Raw genomic sequence first — 15,753 nt, 5'->3', positions numbered from 1 at the left:
GATATTCACTGTGATTGCTTGTGTCATTTAGAATTCTCCTGCATACACATACAAATATTCAGGAACGGATCTATGATTAGACAGAGTGAGGCAGCTGCTTCAGGCAGCAGATACTGAAGGGCGGGGAGGAGACACAGTTGTGAGTGCCATGTAGCCTGCCCTGTACCCCTTACGCTAGCTGGCTGTCCTCAATTGCAGGTGAAGATACTTTCCGTTCACCAGTACTGCAGTAAGATTCAACTGCCAACCCAACTGGTTTCTTTATGTCCCATTGGGAAGGGTGCCATCTTGTCTTTCACCTCAGGCAGCAAGATGGCTTGAGATGGCCCTGCAGATCTCTCTTGTCTGCAATCCACACCCTTGCAATCCACACCAGGATCCACATATGTGGATTGCCCCCTCTATTGAAGGGACAGGGAAAGCTCCATGGGCGCTCTCATGACTAAGGGACTGTGGGTACACTGCTGCTGAATAGCACGGTATGCTTCCTCTAAAGCAAGGTTGGAGAACCTATGGTCCTCTAGATGGTGTTGGGCTCCAGCTTTCATGCATAGTGCAATAGGAATGATTGCTTCAGCAGAACGTATACTAAATTGTCAGCTAATCACAACTGAAAGCTCACAGCTTCCCAATGCCAGCTCTAAAGCCATGAGTGGACCAGCCATTATGGAAGCTCTGCAACACACCAGGAACCTGATGGAAAGTGTCACACAACTGACAAAGAAATGTTTCCTAAAGGCTCCTAATCAACAATAAATAAAATATCAAAATAACTGATTTTTTTAAAAAGCTCTTTTTCAAGACTTTGACTTGAAAGCGATGTTGGGATCTAAGGTCCCCTCCCGCATTTATGAGCAAATGGACAGAATTAAAGGGGTTTGCCATCTGCCAGGCAGAAGAAGCCTACAGCAGCTGCCCAAAGAATTAGGAAAGGCTCAAGAGTTTCTCCTGCCTCCAGTGTGGGCTGACAGCGACAATATATACTCTACATATAACAGAAGAATAAACAGAAATGTTGCCATGGCTTGAAACACATACTGGGGATGGAGTCTGAACCATATGCACAAAGCAGGGTAATACAAGCTGAAGGACTGCCTTTCTCCCCTGCGCATCTGTCCATGCATTAATAGAGTTTGAAGGTTCTTCTTCAACCCTCTGAAGTGAGGTGTCTGGCAACTGGTGGCAAAGTCTTTTGGAGCTAATGTGTTCTAGCTCTAGAATGCTCTGTGTACTTTAATGTCTTATTAGCAAAAGTTTGGTCTCTCTGTGTGTTCCTAGATCATGCTTCATGGTCCTGCTCTAAATGTGGCTTTATGCTGTTGTGATTCTTTTACTTTTAATGTATAGGACAACGTTTTAAATGGAAGGGCAGAGTTAATACTGACGCAACAAGAAAGAAAGCAATGTACAGAACATATCTGAGTATCCAGAATGTTTCACATAAAATTATCCCATGAACCCTTACAAAAACTCTGTAACATAGGACAGTACTATTAGCTCCATATTGGGGCAAAAGCTTAGGAACAGTAGTTTGCCCACCAAGTTCACAGCTGAACTGAGCTAGAATTTCCCAGCTTACTCACTTTGCTACATTTATTCTCAGAATTCAGTACAGATTCAAGTGCTATAAAAACCTCTAAAAGCAAGCCAGGATTTTCAGTAGTTCTCCTGAGGGAGCCTGTCCAGCTTGTGAGAATTTTCACTATCTGCTTGTAACACATCTCCTTTGCTAATCCCAGTGTAATACTTAATGCCACTCTTTGCACATATCCTCCCTCAAGGTATCTTTCCAAAAGGCTTAAGTATGTAACACAAATTTGATGCAGAGTTTTGATGTAGAGAGGGACAAAAATCCCACCATTATTATTTTCAAGCAGGCTAAGATTAGGAAATACAAACACATCAACAATTTTTTTAGCAAGCCACTTTGCATTCTTTCTGTATAAAGATAACACTTTTCTAAAAAGAGAGAGAGAGAGAGAGGAAAACACACTTTTTTTTGTTCTTTGCTTCCTTTAAACTCCCCAACAGAGTCCTAGCTACACAGCTGAAAATGGAGAAATCTCCAAGAAGGAATGATCAAGTTCAATTTACTCTGTGCTAATGGAATTTAAAGGCTCCATTTTGCAAATGTTGCCACTTATTCTATTCAGCCTTCTCAAACAAGAGTAGAAGCAAAATCTGCCAACCATATATTCCCTCTTGCGAGTTTCTCTTCCTTAATACAAATCACATGTTTGCAGCCATGTTATGCTTCCTGTTCTCCGGCTTCTGTGGGGATCTGAATACACTTCTCTCAGTCTCTTGCTTCCACATGTTTTCCTGTTGTCCTTTTCTCATCCCATTATCTACACTGGTTTCTTTAATGTAGCAGCCAATACATCTCTTTAAAGCTAGCAAAACACATACAAGTTAGGCTGAAAGTAAATCTTGGGAGCAGGAAATTGGTATCTAAGAACATAATATCAAACAACACTTACAAGACAATCCATATTCATTCTGGGTTCTCTGTTCAGTTGAAATAGGGTAAATGAAACCTTTAAAAGAAAAAAAAGATGGGAACAAAATCAAATTAACAAAGGGAGCTTTTTTAAAAACAAAAAACAAAAAAACCAAACAACACATGAAGAATGGTTTAATTCAAAAAGAAAAAAAGGGAAGGAAACCCATGGTACTTTAAAATTCTGATTCAGCACACTATTATAATTTTGCATCTCCTGTCTGCTCAGGAGCCTCACTAAGAATTAATAAGTAGGCAGATTGAATTTCAGAGCCAAAAATCGGTCTCGAGTCACTAACTTTGGAGTGCTTAAAGTCTTTCTTTTATTGAGCATAAACTCTAATGGATCTAATTTATTTCAGACATCAAGGGTCATTAGCATATGGAAAGTCTTCTTCCCCCCAATCCTTGCCATATGCTTTAATTCCCAGGACATGTTCAGTGGGGCTCTAAACAGTTTTTTTTTATTTAATTATAGTAGCTTGCTGTTGGCCTAATAGAACTGAAAGAGACCTGCCGTCATTGGTCAGAGGTTAAATACCCATTTACAGAGAGCTCAGCCCATGCAAAAGCCTCATCCCCCCTGCCCCCCCTTCCCCCTAGATTTCCGGGGAATGGTTTTAACCTCCCCTTTAATAGAAATCCAATAGGAATTCTCCAGGGAGCAAGCAATTTGCCAGAGAGTTGGAAATGGAATGTGTTCCATTTGAGATCATTAGAAAATCAATAGGAGCCTTGAGATTGTAAAGTAATTTATTTTAGATTTTGAAGGCTTTGTGTAATATTGACAAAATCATTGCACAATTCACATTTTTATCCTAGAGACAAATAGCAAGAAAAGTGACTTTCTTCCTGATTTCCTGTGATAATTCAATGCTTCTAGGCAATCTGCCCTGTGGCTCCTGTGACAGAGAAAAGCTGCTGTTGTTGTTACTTTGTGCCAATACAGACATGATTATTTGGAAGTAAGTTCCTGCTGAGACCAATAGGACTTACTCCCAGGCAAACAGGGCACCAGCTAGAGTGAATTTGGCCCCACTTGTGTTCACAAAAAAACCACCCCTGTGCCTAGATAGAAAAATACTGCAATGTTGGGCATGTGGGAAATAAAATGTCTGGACTGCTAGAAGTTGCAACCATTTCTACATGTACATCTCAACTCCTGGACTCTAAAATATGGGCCTATGCAACTTCAAATGTGTGGCTCAAGAAGCAATTCAAACAAAGCAATACTAAATGGAGGACATGGTGTTTTGTGTAAGGTAAAGGAACTGTAAAAGATACTGCAATATGTAAGAATTAAGATTTTATGTGGCTAGACATATCTTCTGAGCTCCCTGTCTATTGAGATCAAGCAGGAACCTTCACTGTACTCTTTTTGTCACCTGCTAAAACATTTTTGTTTAGGTAAGTCAACTCAGATGCTTAGAAAGTTGAGGTAACTAAAATATTTTAACTTTTGTTTGTTTGGTTATGAATTTTTCTTGAATTTATTGTTTTATCTTTTCTTGCTTTGAGGTTTTTTACAAGCAAGTGGTGTATAAATTTTATGAAACAAGCGCATTGTAGACACTTTTTTAGCTTTGGCTACACTTCTCAGGCACGTGTTTTCTTGACTATCACTTGCAATCCCATAACAGTCCACCATTTTCAGCCTCAGACCACCATGAATATGCTAGTGGAAATAAGCAAAGTGGACAAAAGAACGGACTTGGCTTCTCAACTTTACACTCTGACACTTTCACCTGTGCCAATAATTCTATTTCCCAGGCAATACTGCAGAAAAGCAAAAGAGCAAAGGCTGTGGCTTAGTGGCAGAGCTCATGGTTTGCATGCAAAAGGTCTGAGGTTCAATGCACAGCATCTTTAGGTATGGCTGGGAAGGAAACCCGTCTGACACATTGGACAGCTAGTGTCGGTCAGTGTTGACAATACTGAGTTGGATGGACCAATGGCCTGACTCGGTATAACCGGCTTCCTACGTTACAAGGGTGATAGTGCCGCAAGGGTGACAGAGTGAAATTAGATCACTATGAGACCCAAGAGTTGCTTCTAAACTCTCAGTAGATTGAATGTTAATGGCTGGGTTTTGTCTCTTTCCATACATACTTCCTGTTATTGGGTTTGGCTTCTTATTAATGAAAAGGCTGAACCATTCCATAACTTAGATTTGCTTTCAGATTCCTAGCTGATTCACATTACTCCCGCACAAGGTGCAATATTGAATGGCTTCCAAAGGGAATGGACAAATTCATCAAGGATAAGGTTATCAATATCTAATAGGCATGATGGCCATATAATACCTCCAGTGTGAGAGGCAGTATGTCTCTGAATCTCAGTCGCTGGGAATCACATGTGGGGAGAGTGCTGTTGCACTCAAGTCCTGCTTGTAGGCTTCCCATAGGCATCTGGTTGGCTGCTGTTAGAACAGGATGGTGGACAACATGGGCCATTGGCCTGATCCAGCAGAGCCCTTAGGTTTTTATGAGGGGTGTGCAACATGTGGAAACCATCAACGTGGCAGCCAGCTAGTTCCCAAGGTCCTGTTCACTAGCCACTGACTGTAATGGGAAGTGATGTATTGCCTTATGAAAGAGCCATTGCAGAGTAATCCTACGTCAATTCAGCTACAATACCTTGAGCTCAATCCAGCACACCATAGGCCCAGTGCCCACATGCAGAACAATTCCACAAGGCCAAAGAAAGCCTTGATTCAGCTCTCCACCTTTAGAATTTGTGCATGGGCACTCAGTGGGAGTTATGCACAAGTCTCTAATTCCCTATAATGGTCTGATGCTCTGAATATCCACATGCACGTGCCACAGGGAGAGGTGGCAACACAACGATATGGGATGCCCCATGTAAATCCCTCTGTGCTCTAAACATAGCAGACTGGATTGAGGTTAGCTCACACATTTGGCTGAGAGCTACCCAGCACTTGAGTGGTCAACTGATGTCAGATCTCATGATGCAACCTCAACATAAGACTAAGGGTGGGGTGACCATGTAGCACAAACCACTACCACTAAGTGTAAATGGTGATTTTGCTCTGTGTGATTAGGAAGAAATAACTCTATTTCAGTATATGTTGTTTATACGTATCAACTGAACGCAGGCATTTTGAAAAAAATGCTCATGGGCGATTAACATAACACCCCTCACAACTGTTTATACACAAACACTTTTGATAATAGGAATTTACTTTAAATCAGAAACTTTAGCACCTTTCTGAAATTACATTTTAATTCAGAATATTAATAGGTTTGGGAGGGGCAAGGGAATTATTTGGGGGACACAAACAATTGGCGTTTGGTGTCAACTGCTTCATAAGATGTGAGCCTGGCCATCTCTCTTTAGGGTTTTTTGTGGTTTTTTTTTAATGCTTGGCAATCTGATCTTCCATATAATAAGAAAGGACATTTTCTTCAGATAATGAGGCAAATCTGCTGAGATTAGTACCTGCAATAATGAAAAATGACTTTTCTCCCAGCTTCAAAGTGAGAACAGTGCAAAGCAGGGATTTGTAGTCTCTCCTCCTTGATCTATTTTGCTCACAGTATCAGCACTGCGGCATGGCAAGTACCTGAGGGACTTCAACTATCATTGCCACATTTCTTTACTAGGGTAAATGTAGAAAAAAGTGCTGCTGAATTTGACTCCACAATAGTTGCTGGCTCTGTTGATCTGTGCCTGGAGCAGCTGGTGTCATAGTCGGTAACTTGCTTTGAGGGGGAAAAAAGTAATTTAAGATGCCTCAAGTGGCTTTTGATGAAGCAAAAAAAAATTATTTTCAAAGGTTCTATCAGTGTTTGTTGCTAACTTCTTGTGTGTTTACTGTAGGAATAGTTAAAGTGCTGTTAGTTCGACACTTAGTTTCTTCCTTGCATTTAAATGAACATCTCAAATTATTTGGAGGGGTGGGAATTATTCATTCCAGTTTTAAGAAGGAAAAAGTAGGGCACAGCTAGACTTAAGGCTCTGTTGAAACTTCCATTATCATTTATGGGTCCCCCCACTTCCTCCCAATACTGACAATGATTTTCTAAAATCCATTTTTGGCTCTATTTCCAGTTCTCAACTTTGTAACACTGAGAGCTCATAGTCAAAATGACATGATTGTCAAAGCAATGTAGAAATTGTGGTATGATTGTGAACGGCACACCCAACAAAGTCTCAAGTACTTGCAGTGAAATCTCATGAGTGAGAAGCAAATCTTGATGGAGATTGTAGTAGGGGTTTTTCCTCCTAGTAAGCCAAATTAACCAGAAACTTAAATGCCTCTTGGCATTTAATATGCAGGTCGACATCCACTCATGCAATAGTATTTCCCTTTCCAATTCTCCAAGTCTTTGCAGGCACCGATTCAAAAAAAAATTAGTTTGGAGTGTTGGAGGCTGGTAATTATAGGTATCACAGGTGCTTGTGGAAGAGGAATTTAACCCTCATTCAGTCCTAAGATGAAAGTTAACTTTATTGTCTTTGACTGCTGCATTTCCAATAATTATCAACTCCTCCCCCAGTCTGATATTTGCATTTTAAAAAACCTGAACTTTAAATGCAAAGAATCATTCAGCAATCATGTCTAGTTTGACCTCAAGCATAGCAAAATTTGGCACAAAATGCAGCAGTGAAGTATCACAAGAAAAAGCTCACATTATGGGGGAAACTATTTCTTTCTGGTAACCACTGGAAAGAACTCTCCCAGTGAAAACTAGGTGTGTGCAAGGGGGAGGCAAATCATTCCAACATGCATTTGTTTTCACTTTAAAAACTTCAATGTGTTTCATTTCTTATTCTATGAAAGCATTTGTCCTGTAACAAAGTTCACTGATCCCTGAATTTTTGAATTTTATTGATTTATTGATGCTGCATTTTATGTTGTATTTTATGCTGTTTTTAAGTCACATTTTAATCAATGTTTTATATTTGCTGTTAGCCGCCCTGAGCCCGGTTTTTAAACTGGGGAGGGCGGGGTATAAATAAATTTTTATTATTATTAATTTATTATAGAGCTCTACGGGCTGCAGAAAGACAGAATAGACAATGTTTTCAAGGTAACTCCTAGTAGGATTTTTTAACATTTTTATTAACATCTTATATTAAGTTTTTGTAGGATTTATGTGGCATGCAGGACAGCTGCTGTTCATTCTAAAAGTCTGTCTTGGGGACCAGAACCTGAGCTGAGTGATCTTTGATTTAGTGTAGTCAAATTTCAATAAATCAAGTTCTAAAGCACACTAGACCTACCCATCCTCTTTAGTAGATTCTGCATGGATCTTTCCATACTCTATTTTAGTTATAGTGACACCATTTACTTATGACCATAATGTTATATCAGCTTTTTTTTTTTTTTTATCTAGATGGTACAGACTTAGGCTGCTATCTGGCTCATATTATTCCCTCTTCCATCTTTGATACCCAGTAGGGAAATTTTACATGCATGCATTTGAATTTACAGTGGTACCTCTGGTTACGAACGCTTCTGGTTACGAGCTCCGCTAACCTGGAAGTAGCTGCTCCTGGTTGTGAACTTTGCCCCAGGATGCGAATGAAAATCGCATGCCGGAGGCCCCATTAGCAAAAGCATGCCTCAGGATAAAAACGGACCTCTGGAACGAAGAGTGCCGCTCGAGCACTGTCCGTAAGCCGCTTGAGCGGCACCGTCCTTATCGGCGCCACAGATGTGCCGCCAGGTGGTTTGCCCTGCCCCTGTGGACAGTTTGCCCCACCCCTTGACACCCTGCCCTGGGTGCCAGAGAGCCTTCCTTCACCACTGTGTACAAGTTCTCATTAATTTAGTGCATCTGATTCCTAAAAGCCACATAGATCAGCTCAGCAGTACTGACAGCATAGGCTTTGCATGCAAAAGGTCCCAGGCTCAATCCCTGGCAAATCAATGCAGAACTGGGATAGAATTCTGTTAAAAACCTGGGAGGATGACTGCCGGTCATAGGTAGCATTGAGCTAGATTGCGGTGGGTAATCTCCAGTCCATGGGCTAAATTTAGCCTGGAAGGGGACCCAAATTGGTCCACCAACCCTTTCTTGGCAAACCACACCCACCTGCCGCACACCTGATGTCATCTGTGATGTCAAGTGTAGGGCAGGTATCAATGTTGCTTCAAAGGAACCTGGGAGCTTAAAGTGAGCTCCTGAGTGCTCCTTTGCTGGAGCCAGATGTGCTTCCACGACCCATCAACTGATGCACAGATCGAGCGGACTTTGCACCAGGAGCAGGAAGAGTATTGCTGCTAAAATGAAGGAAAAGCAGCTTCATCAGAAGTTTGAAATGAAACTACTCCCTCCTTCTGCAGCCAGTGTGCCTTCAAAGAGGCTCATCACCTGACATCATTATGACATCAACTGGCATCATTTGGTCCATGATGGTTAGGGATGATAAAATTTTCACCTGCTGAGAGGGGGAAGTTCTCCACCCTTGAACTAGATGGACCAGTGTTACAATGTCTTTATCTAATAGCTTCCCATGTCTACCTTGTTCAACCACTATCACACATGTGTCCACACAGCAGAGGGGGTAGTAGATTGTGGACCTGTCCCAATAAGGCAGCCCTGACGCAGAAGTAAATTATGTTAGTACAGAAACATGTTGCCCCCATGGATCTTTGTTTGCATGAATGCTTTCCTGCATATAATTTAGTGCTTGAGTGCCATATCAAGTGCAGAAAGGCCCTGTGTGCATGTGCTTTGCATCTGGATGGTTGGGAATGTGATTATGCAGATAGGCAGGTATATTCAGAGTGACTTACTCCATTTTAATACAAAGGCTCATTTAATTCCTTTGTGCGCACTCAAGAGGGTTTCACTGTGATGATCTTCCAAGAAAACTATTTTATTTTTGCTTTTTTAAAACAACAACAACAAAACAACAGCAAAAGCCTCCTTTCTTGCTTACTGCAAGCTAATCTGCTCAAGGGCGTGATAGGTTCACATCACTAATATCATGATCTATAATCCATTATAGCTTTTAAAATAAGCACAGAGGGAATCTGAACACATATTACATAGGAAAGGCCTGACATGACCACTTAATTATGCAGGGCTATGTGTGTTGCCAGATTAACATTGTGCTGTAACATTACTACAACACAAAAGACAGAGCTGTTAAATTAACCTTTCTTTCCCCTCAAGGAACAGCTTGGAGGTCAATGTGCAAAACATAGAGAGAGCAGCTCCTGGAGAGCTATGACTAAATCCATAGCTCAGGATTTATGGCAGAAAACTCACTCCGAATCTGACCGGACACAGGTTAGAGCTCAACGTCGAGCCTACCAAGTGGCGATAGCGACGGCGAAGACGGCCGCCTCTATTGCATCTGCAGAAAATAGTAGCAGGAGACTCTTTCAGGTGGTTTGCAATTTAACGGAACCACCTTTACCACCGGGGCATTGTAAAGACCCCAAGATCTCCTGCAACGATTTTGCAAAGTTTTTTGCAGATAAAATCACTCATATTCGGAAGGAGCTAGACACCACCACCGTGGGAGCAGGGCCAGGGCGGGAGAGTGCTAGAGCTCTGTCTGGTCAAGTTGCATGGAAGCAATTTCAATCCGTTACCCCCGAGGATGTGGACAGGCTGCTTGGACGCGTGAAAGCAACCACCTGTCTCCTTGATCCTTGCCCATCCTGGCTAATAAAAGCAAGTCGGGAAGGGCTGGGCGATGGGCTCTGCGGGGTGGTGAATGCTTCCCTCTGTGAGGGAACATTCCCAGATCCGCTGAAAGAGGCGGTCATTAAACCGCTTCTTAAAAAACCATCTTTAGACCCGGCCAGTATGGCCAACTATCGCCCAGTCTCAAATCTTCCATTCTTGGGCAAGGTGATTGAGCGCGTGGTTGCTGAACAACTCCAGGCACGCCTGGAGGATGCGGACCATTTGGATCCCTTCCAATCGGGATTCAGGCCTCACCATGGGACTGAAACTGCCTTGGTCGCACTGGTTGATGATCTCCGGCGAGCTAGGGACAAAGGTGAGAGTTGTTTCCTGGTTCTGCTGGATCTCTCAGCGGCCTTTGATACAATCGACCATAACATCCTTCTGGACCGTCTAGAGGGGCTGGGAGCTGGGGGCACTGTTATACAGGGGTTTCGCTCCTTCCTCCTGGGCCGTGTTCAGAAAGTGGTGGTGGGGGATGAGTGTTCAGACCCCTGGGCCCTCACTTGTGGGGTGCCTCAGGGTTCCGTCCTCTCCCCCATGCTTTTTAACATCTATATGAAGCCGCTGGGAGAGATCATCAGGGGATTTGGACTGGGTGTCCATCAATATGCAGATGATACCCAGCTCTACCTCTCTTTCAAATCAGAACCAGTGAAGGCGGTGAAGGTCCTGTGTGAGTGCCTGGAGGCGGTTGGAGGATGGATGGCGGCTAATGGATTGAAGTTGAATCCTGACAAGACAGAAGTATTGTTTTTGGGAGACAGGGGGCGGGCTGGTGTGGAGGACTCCCTGGTCCTGAATAGGGTAACTGTGCCCCTGAAGGACCAGGTGCGCAGTCTGGGAGTCATTTTGGACTCACAGCTGTCCATGGAGGCACAGGTCAATTCTGTATCCAGGGCAGCTGTCTACCAACTCCACCTGGTACGCAGGCTGAGACCCTACCTGCCCGCGGACTGTCTCGCCAGAGTGGTGCATGCTCTGGTTATCTCCCGCTTGGACTACTGCAATGCACTCTACGTGGGGCTACCTTTGAAGGTGACCCGGAAACTACAATTAATCCAGAATGCGGCAGCTAGACTGGTGACTGGGGGCGGCCGCCGAGACCACATAACACCGGTCTTGAAAGACCTACATTGGCTCCCAGTACGTTTCCGAGCACAATTCAAAGTGTTGGTGTTGACCTTTAAAGCCCTAAACGGCCTCGGCCCAGTATACCTGAAGGAGCGTCTCCACCCCCATCGTTCTGCCCGGACGCTGAGGTCCAGCGCCGAGGGCCTTCTGGCGGTTCCCTCATTGCGAGAAGCAAAGCTACAGGGAACCAGGCAGAGGGCCTTCTCGGTAGTGGCGCCCGCCCTGTGGAACGCCCTCCCATCAGATGTCAAAGCGATAAATAACTACCTGCCATTTAGAGGGCATCTTAAGGCAGCCCTGTTCAGGGAAGCTTTTAATCTGTGATATTTTACTGTATTTTTTGTTTCTATGGAAGCCGCCCAGAGTGGCTGGGGAAAACCAGCCAGATGGGTGGGGTACAAATAATAAATTATTATTATTATTATATTATTATTATTATGGGCAAGCAGCCTGTTCCCCTGGTATGTGTGTGTGTGTTCATGTGTGTTACCCACTGAAAAAGCAAACAAAAAACAGCATCATAAACAGGACTCCCTGCTTTAACTTAGATGCATGTTTTTAAAAAGTATTTGCACATTTTAAAGTGCTACCAGTCTGCATGCTAGTTAGTGGAGCATTAGGCTTCTTCATACAACTAAGGGATTAATTTGGCCAGCAAGGAAGACTGAAGCAGTAGTTCACCTGCACCTTTGCTGCAACCTGAGTGGTATTTTGGAATGGGAATCTGGACTAGTCTCAGTCTCACCTCTGACATACAGTATTAGCAGTTTTAACATTGCAGGCTTGCTGTAAATTGGGTCCTCCCTTAAAGAGGACACATGTTGCAGAGAGACCTGGCAACTAAACCCTGTGTTGTGGGTGGGTTTGATTGAATAGCCACAACAGCCAATTGGTAGGTCCCTTGATGCTGGGTTCAATTAGGCCAATGGGACGCAAGCTAAATGGATCAAGGGACCTATATATACCTATGCATGTGACCCAGAACTTCCTCTTTCGGTGCATGCATCGGAACACCTGCCCACCTCTCCCTATATTTAGGGCTGTGCGCTTGACCTTGCTATGCCGTCGTGTGTCGTCTGTCGTTGGGACAGGGGCACGGCAGGAATTTTCCCCACTTGGCTGATGCCATTTGGGTTTCGCCTGCCGCGTAGCAAATCGTCACAACTTGTAAGATTGTGCATAGGCACTGGTTCATGTGATAGGGATGGGAGAACGCTCTCACCATCCCTATGTGAAGGGTATTCCGCTAAAGGAATCCAGGGACTCAATGGTTTGGTCAACCCCTGTGAGGGGGTTGTGCCCGTGCCTAGGTCCAGGGGGGCATTTGGGTGGCGGAGATAGCCTGTTTCCGGCTTTCTGCTTATCCAGGTGTTCACGCTAGGCTGACCTATGCTGGTGCCCTGGGTCAGTGCTACCTGCAACAGTGCAGGGAGCTATTTGAACCAGAGCCTATGCAACCACTCACTTGCTGTAATCAATAAAGTTGTGACCTAAATTCTGCCAAAAACCAAACCAAAATTTGAGTCTTGTCTGAATTTATTTAAGGGGAGGTTTAAAGGTCTGAACACGCAAACTACTCTCTCTCAGCACAGCCCTCCAACCTGCAACTGAGATATAACTGAGACTGACACTGGAGGGTTTGCTGCAATCTTTTGTGGCTGCTTGGGTGGATGACCTAGGGTATACTTGTGCCTAAGCCCAGCACCATTAAAATCTTGGATTTCACAATTTTTATTGTCATCTCTCTATTCTGTCCTGTCTTATCAGTATGACTAGAAAGAGATTCGTCTCTCGCTCTCTCTGTGTGTGTCTTTCTCCTTTGCTCTTCTTTCTTTGTAGCTACTTGATTCTAAACTCCCTTCCCACCTGGTTGTCTGTCCCCCACCTTCAGTCAGTCTCCATTTTGGATTCCTCCTGCCTTGGGGTTCCCATACTGCTCAACCCTCCTGATTTAAGTAGAGTATCCCAGCTTCTGATTGGATCCTGGAATGTCCCATCAGCTGACTCATGCACAGGGGGTGCCGTAATAATGATGTAGAACAGTGTGTGAGAGATGGGGATGGCAAAATTTTAGTGTAGCACAGGGCACCACTGAAATTTGAGAGCCCAAGGTCCACCACTGAAGGACAGGTGGCAATTTCAACAGAAGTGGACTGCAGTGAAGCTACAGATCCATGACATAAAAAAATAATAATATATTCCTCTGAAGTTGATAAAATACTTCATGGTGTGAACTGATCTGTCCCCCCCCCCCATAAAGGTAAAGGGACCCCTGACCGTTAGGTCCAGTTGTGACTTACTCTGGGGTTGTGGCGCTCATCTCACTTTATTGGCCAAAGGAGCCGGCGTACAGATTCTGGGTCATGTGGCCAGCATGACAAAGCCGCTTCTGGCGAACCAGAGCAACACACAGAAACACCGTTTACCTCCCCGCCGGAGCGGTGCCTATTTATCTACTTGCACTTTGACGTGCTTTCAAACTGCTAGGTTGGCAGGAGCAGGGACTGAGCAACGGGAGCTCACCCTGTTGCGGGGATTCGAACCGCTGACCTTCTGATCGGCAAGTCCTAGGCTCTGTGGTTTAACCCACAGCGCCACCTGCGTCCACCCCTACTCATAGCATACTACTATTAGTCAAGGATATTATTCAGCTGAAGTGATTATGTTGCAATCCCATGAAGACAAATCAGATTTGGTTACATGACATCACTAAGCCAATTCAGAGTTAGGGCAGAAAGCTTTGCCCTCGCTCTGAACAATTTTGGTGAACACTTTTGCCTCTCTTTGCAGCCCCCGATGCTACTCCTCTGCCTCATGCTGTGCATAAACATGGAATGCCTGAATAAGGCTCGTATATATGCAAAGTTTATTTTGCATGTAGAAAGTATGCTTAGGACTGCAGCCTTATTCTCCTGCTTAGGAATAATTTACTATTTTATACGTGAAAATTGCTTTTCCTTCAAGTAACCACAGGGGTCCAGCAATGAGGTCTAGGGAGGAAGTAGCTCTTTGTTTGGAGGTGCTTGCTCACTCTAGATCCAAAGTTCTCTCCACAACAGGTTGGTGGGGTGACACCAGTGCTCAGTTATATATATATATATATATATATATATATATATATATATATATATATTATTCAGACTATGCACTGGGTCATCCCTACAGTTTTCATTTTATTAACTCCACAGTTATCTCTTTCTACGCAGTCCTGATACACTGGTTTTTCTAAACTGTTGATGTTTAATGCACATGAAAATATGGCACATGTAGAGGTAAATAACTCTTCCGGATGGCAGATGGCCAGATTTTAATGTGCCTTACAACGCAGACAGTGGCTGAGGCCTAATTAAAGCCATTACAATAATTAATAAATTATTGTAAGGGCTCCAACTAGTAGAGGTTGTGTACTTGGGAGGCCTTTTCTAATAACAGCAGTTCTAATTTTCACTACAGCTAGTTTTATTTTCCAATTCGGTCTTGCTGTCTCCCTCTCCCTCCCTCCCTCTCCCTCCTCTCTCTGAAGGCACGCTGACTTAATGACTATTCATCCTTTCACGTTAGGGGGAAAATACTAACTACAGAATAAGAGAGTGTGTGTACTGGCAAGATCATTAGTCTGAATAAATGTGACAGCCAAGTTGCACCAGAAATACCACAGTTAGCGGTAAGCAGAAACTACAGCTTTGGGTGAAAAATACTATAATTATGAGGGTTTGAGGGGTGGAGGGGCTCAGGGAAAGCTCCACAGTTTTTATCCGCAAAGAAATCGATAGCAGTTCTGACCGCTTCTTTACACAGGAGTAGGGCTAGGTGAATGAAAGAGCTTATTGATTTGCCTGAGTGATGTTACTGTAGCAAATAATGGACTGGAAGAGAAAAGGCTTGTAGATACAAAGCAATGTTTTTTAGGACATCTGTATTTATTTATGCAGCTACATATCCCTGGCTGTGTATAAGAGGATTAACTTCTTCTATATGTGTATTCTGTCACAAGTACATTCCAGATGGCTAAGATCTTCCATTCACTATTACTACTACTTGGCCCAACATTACTCACCTAGCTTGTATCTGAGGAAGAATCTGAACCCAAAGCCAGTATCCTGAATTGGACCAAGTCATGAAAGTTTCCATCCTATGGCTAATAATATAGGCTTGTATCCAATAGCATAAAAAACAATATACTATCTACATAATAATGACATTCCTATAGGACTCTTATTCTTCAGTCACATAAAAATCTCCCCCCTCCAAAATATTTCTGCTTAAATGACTCTGCACGCACACAAAGATGACACACACCTGTCTAAATATAATCTGGCAGTAAAGCTCTGCTGGAAATGAAGATGTATTTCCGTGCTAATTTGTCATAATGGTCCATTCACACCAGCAGAGTTATATGTACATTATCTCTTCTATCTCCAAGACTTACTGTCAGGAAATTAAGTTAAG

At 43.4% G+C, this 15,753-nt stretch overlaps 1 protein-coding gene across 3 annotated transcripts in view; it reads right to left on the bottom strand.

Moving 5' to 3' along the window:
* UNC5C (unc-5 netrin receptor C) overlaps nt 1-15,753 on the bottom strand; it is a 342,182-nt gene that overhangs the window by 64,145 nt on the left and 262,284 nt on the right. For 2 of the 3 annotated variants that reach the window (XM_081020743.1, XM_081020742.1), the window contains exon 8: nt 2,481-2,537. The exons of the other annotated variant lie outside the window; for it this stretch is intronic. In XM_081020743.1, coding sequence (XP_080876869.1) covers nt 2,481-2,537 — 57 coding nt within the window. The remainder of the gene's footprint in view (nt 1-2,480; nt 2,538-15,753) is intronic. 3 annotated transcript variants of the gene reach the window in all.

Source organism: Podarcis pityusensis (assembly GCF_964106645.2).
Source record: "Podarcis pityusensis genome assembly, chromosome: 9".
NCBI lineage: Eukaryota > Metazoa > Chordata > Lepidosauria > Squamata > Lacertidae > Podarcis > Podarcis pityusensis.
This window is presented reverse-complemented; position numbering and strand designations above follow the sequence as displayed.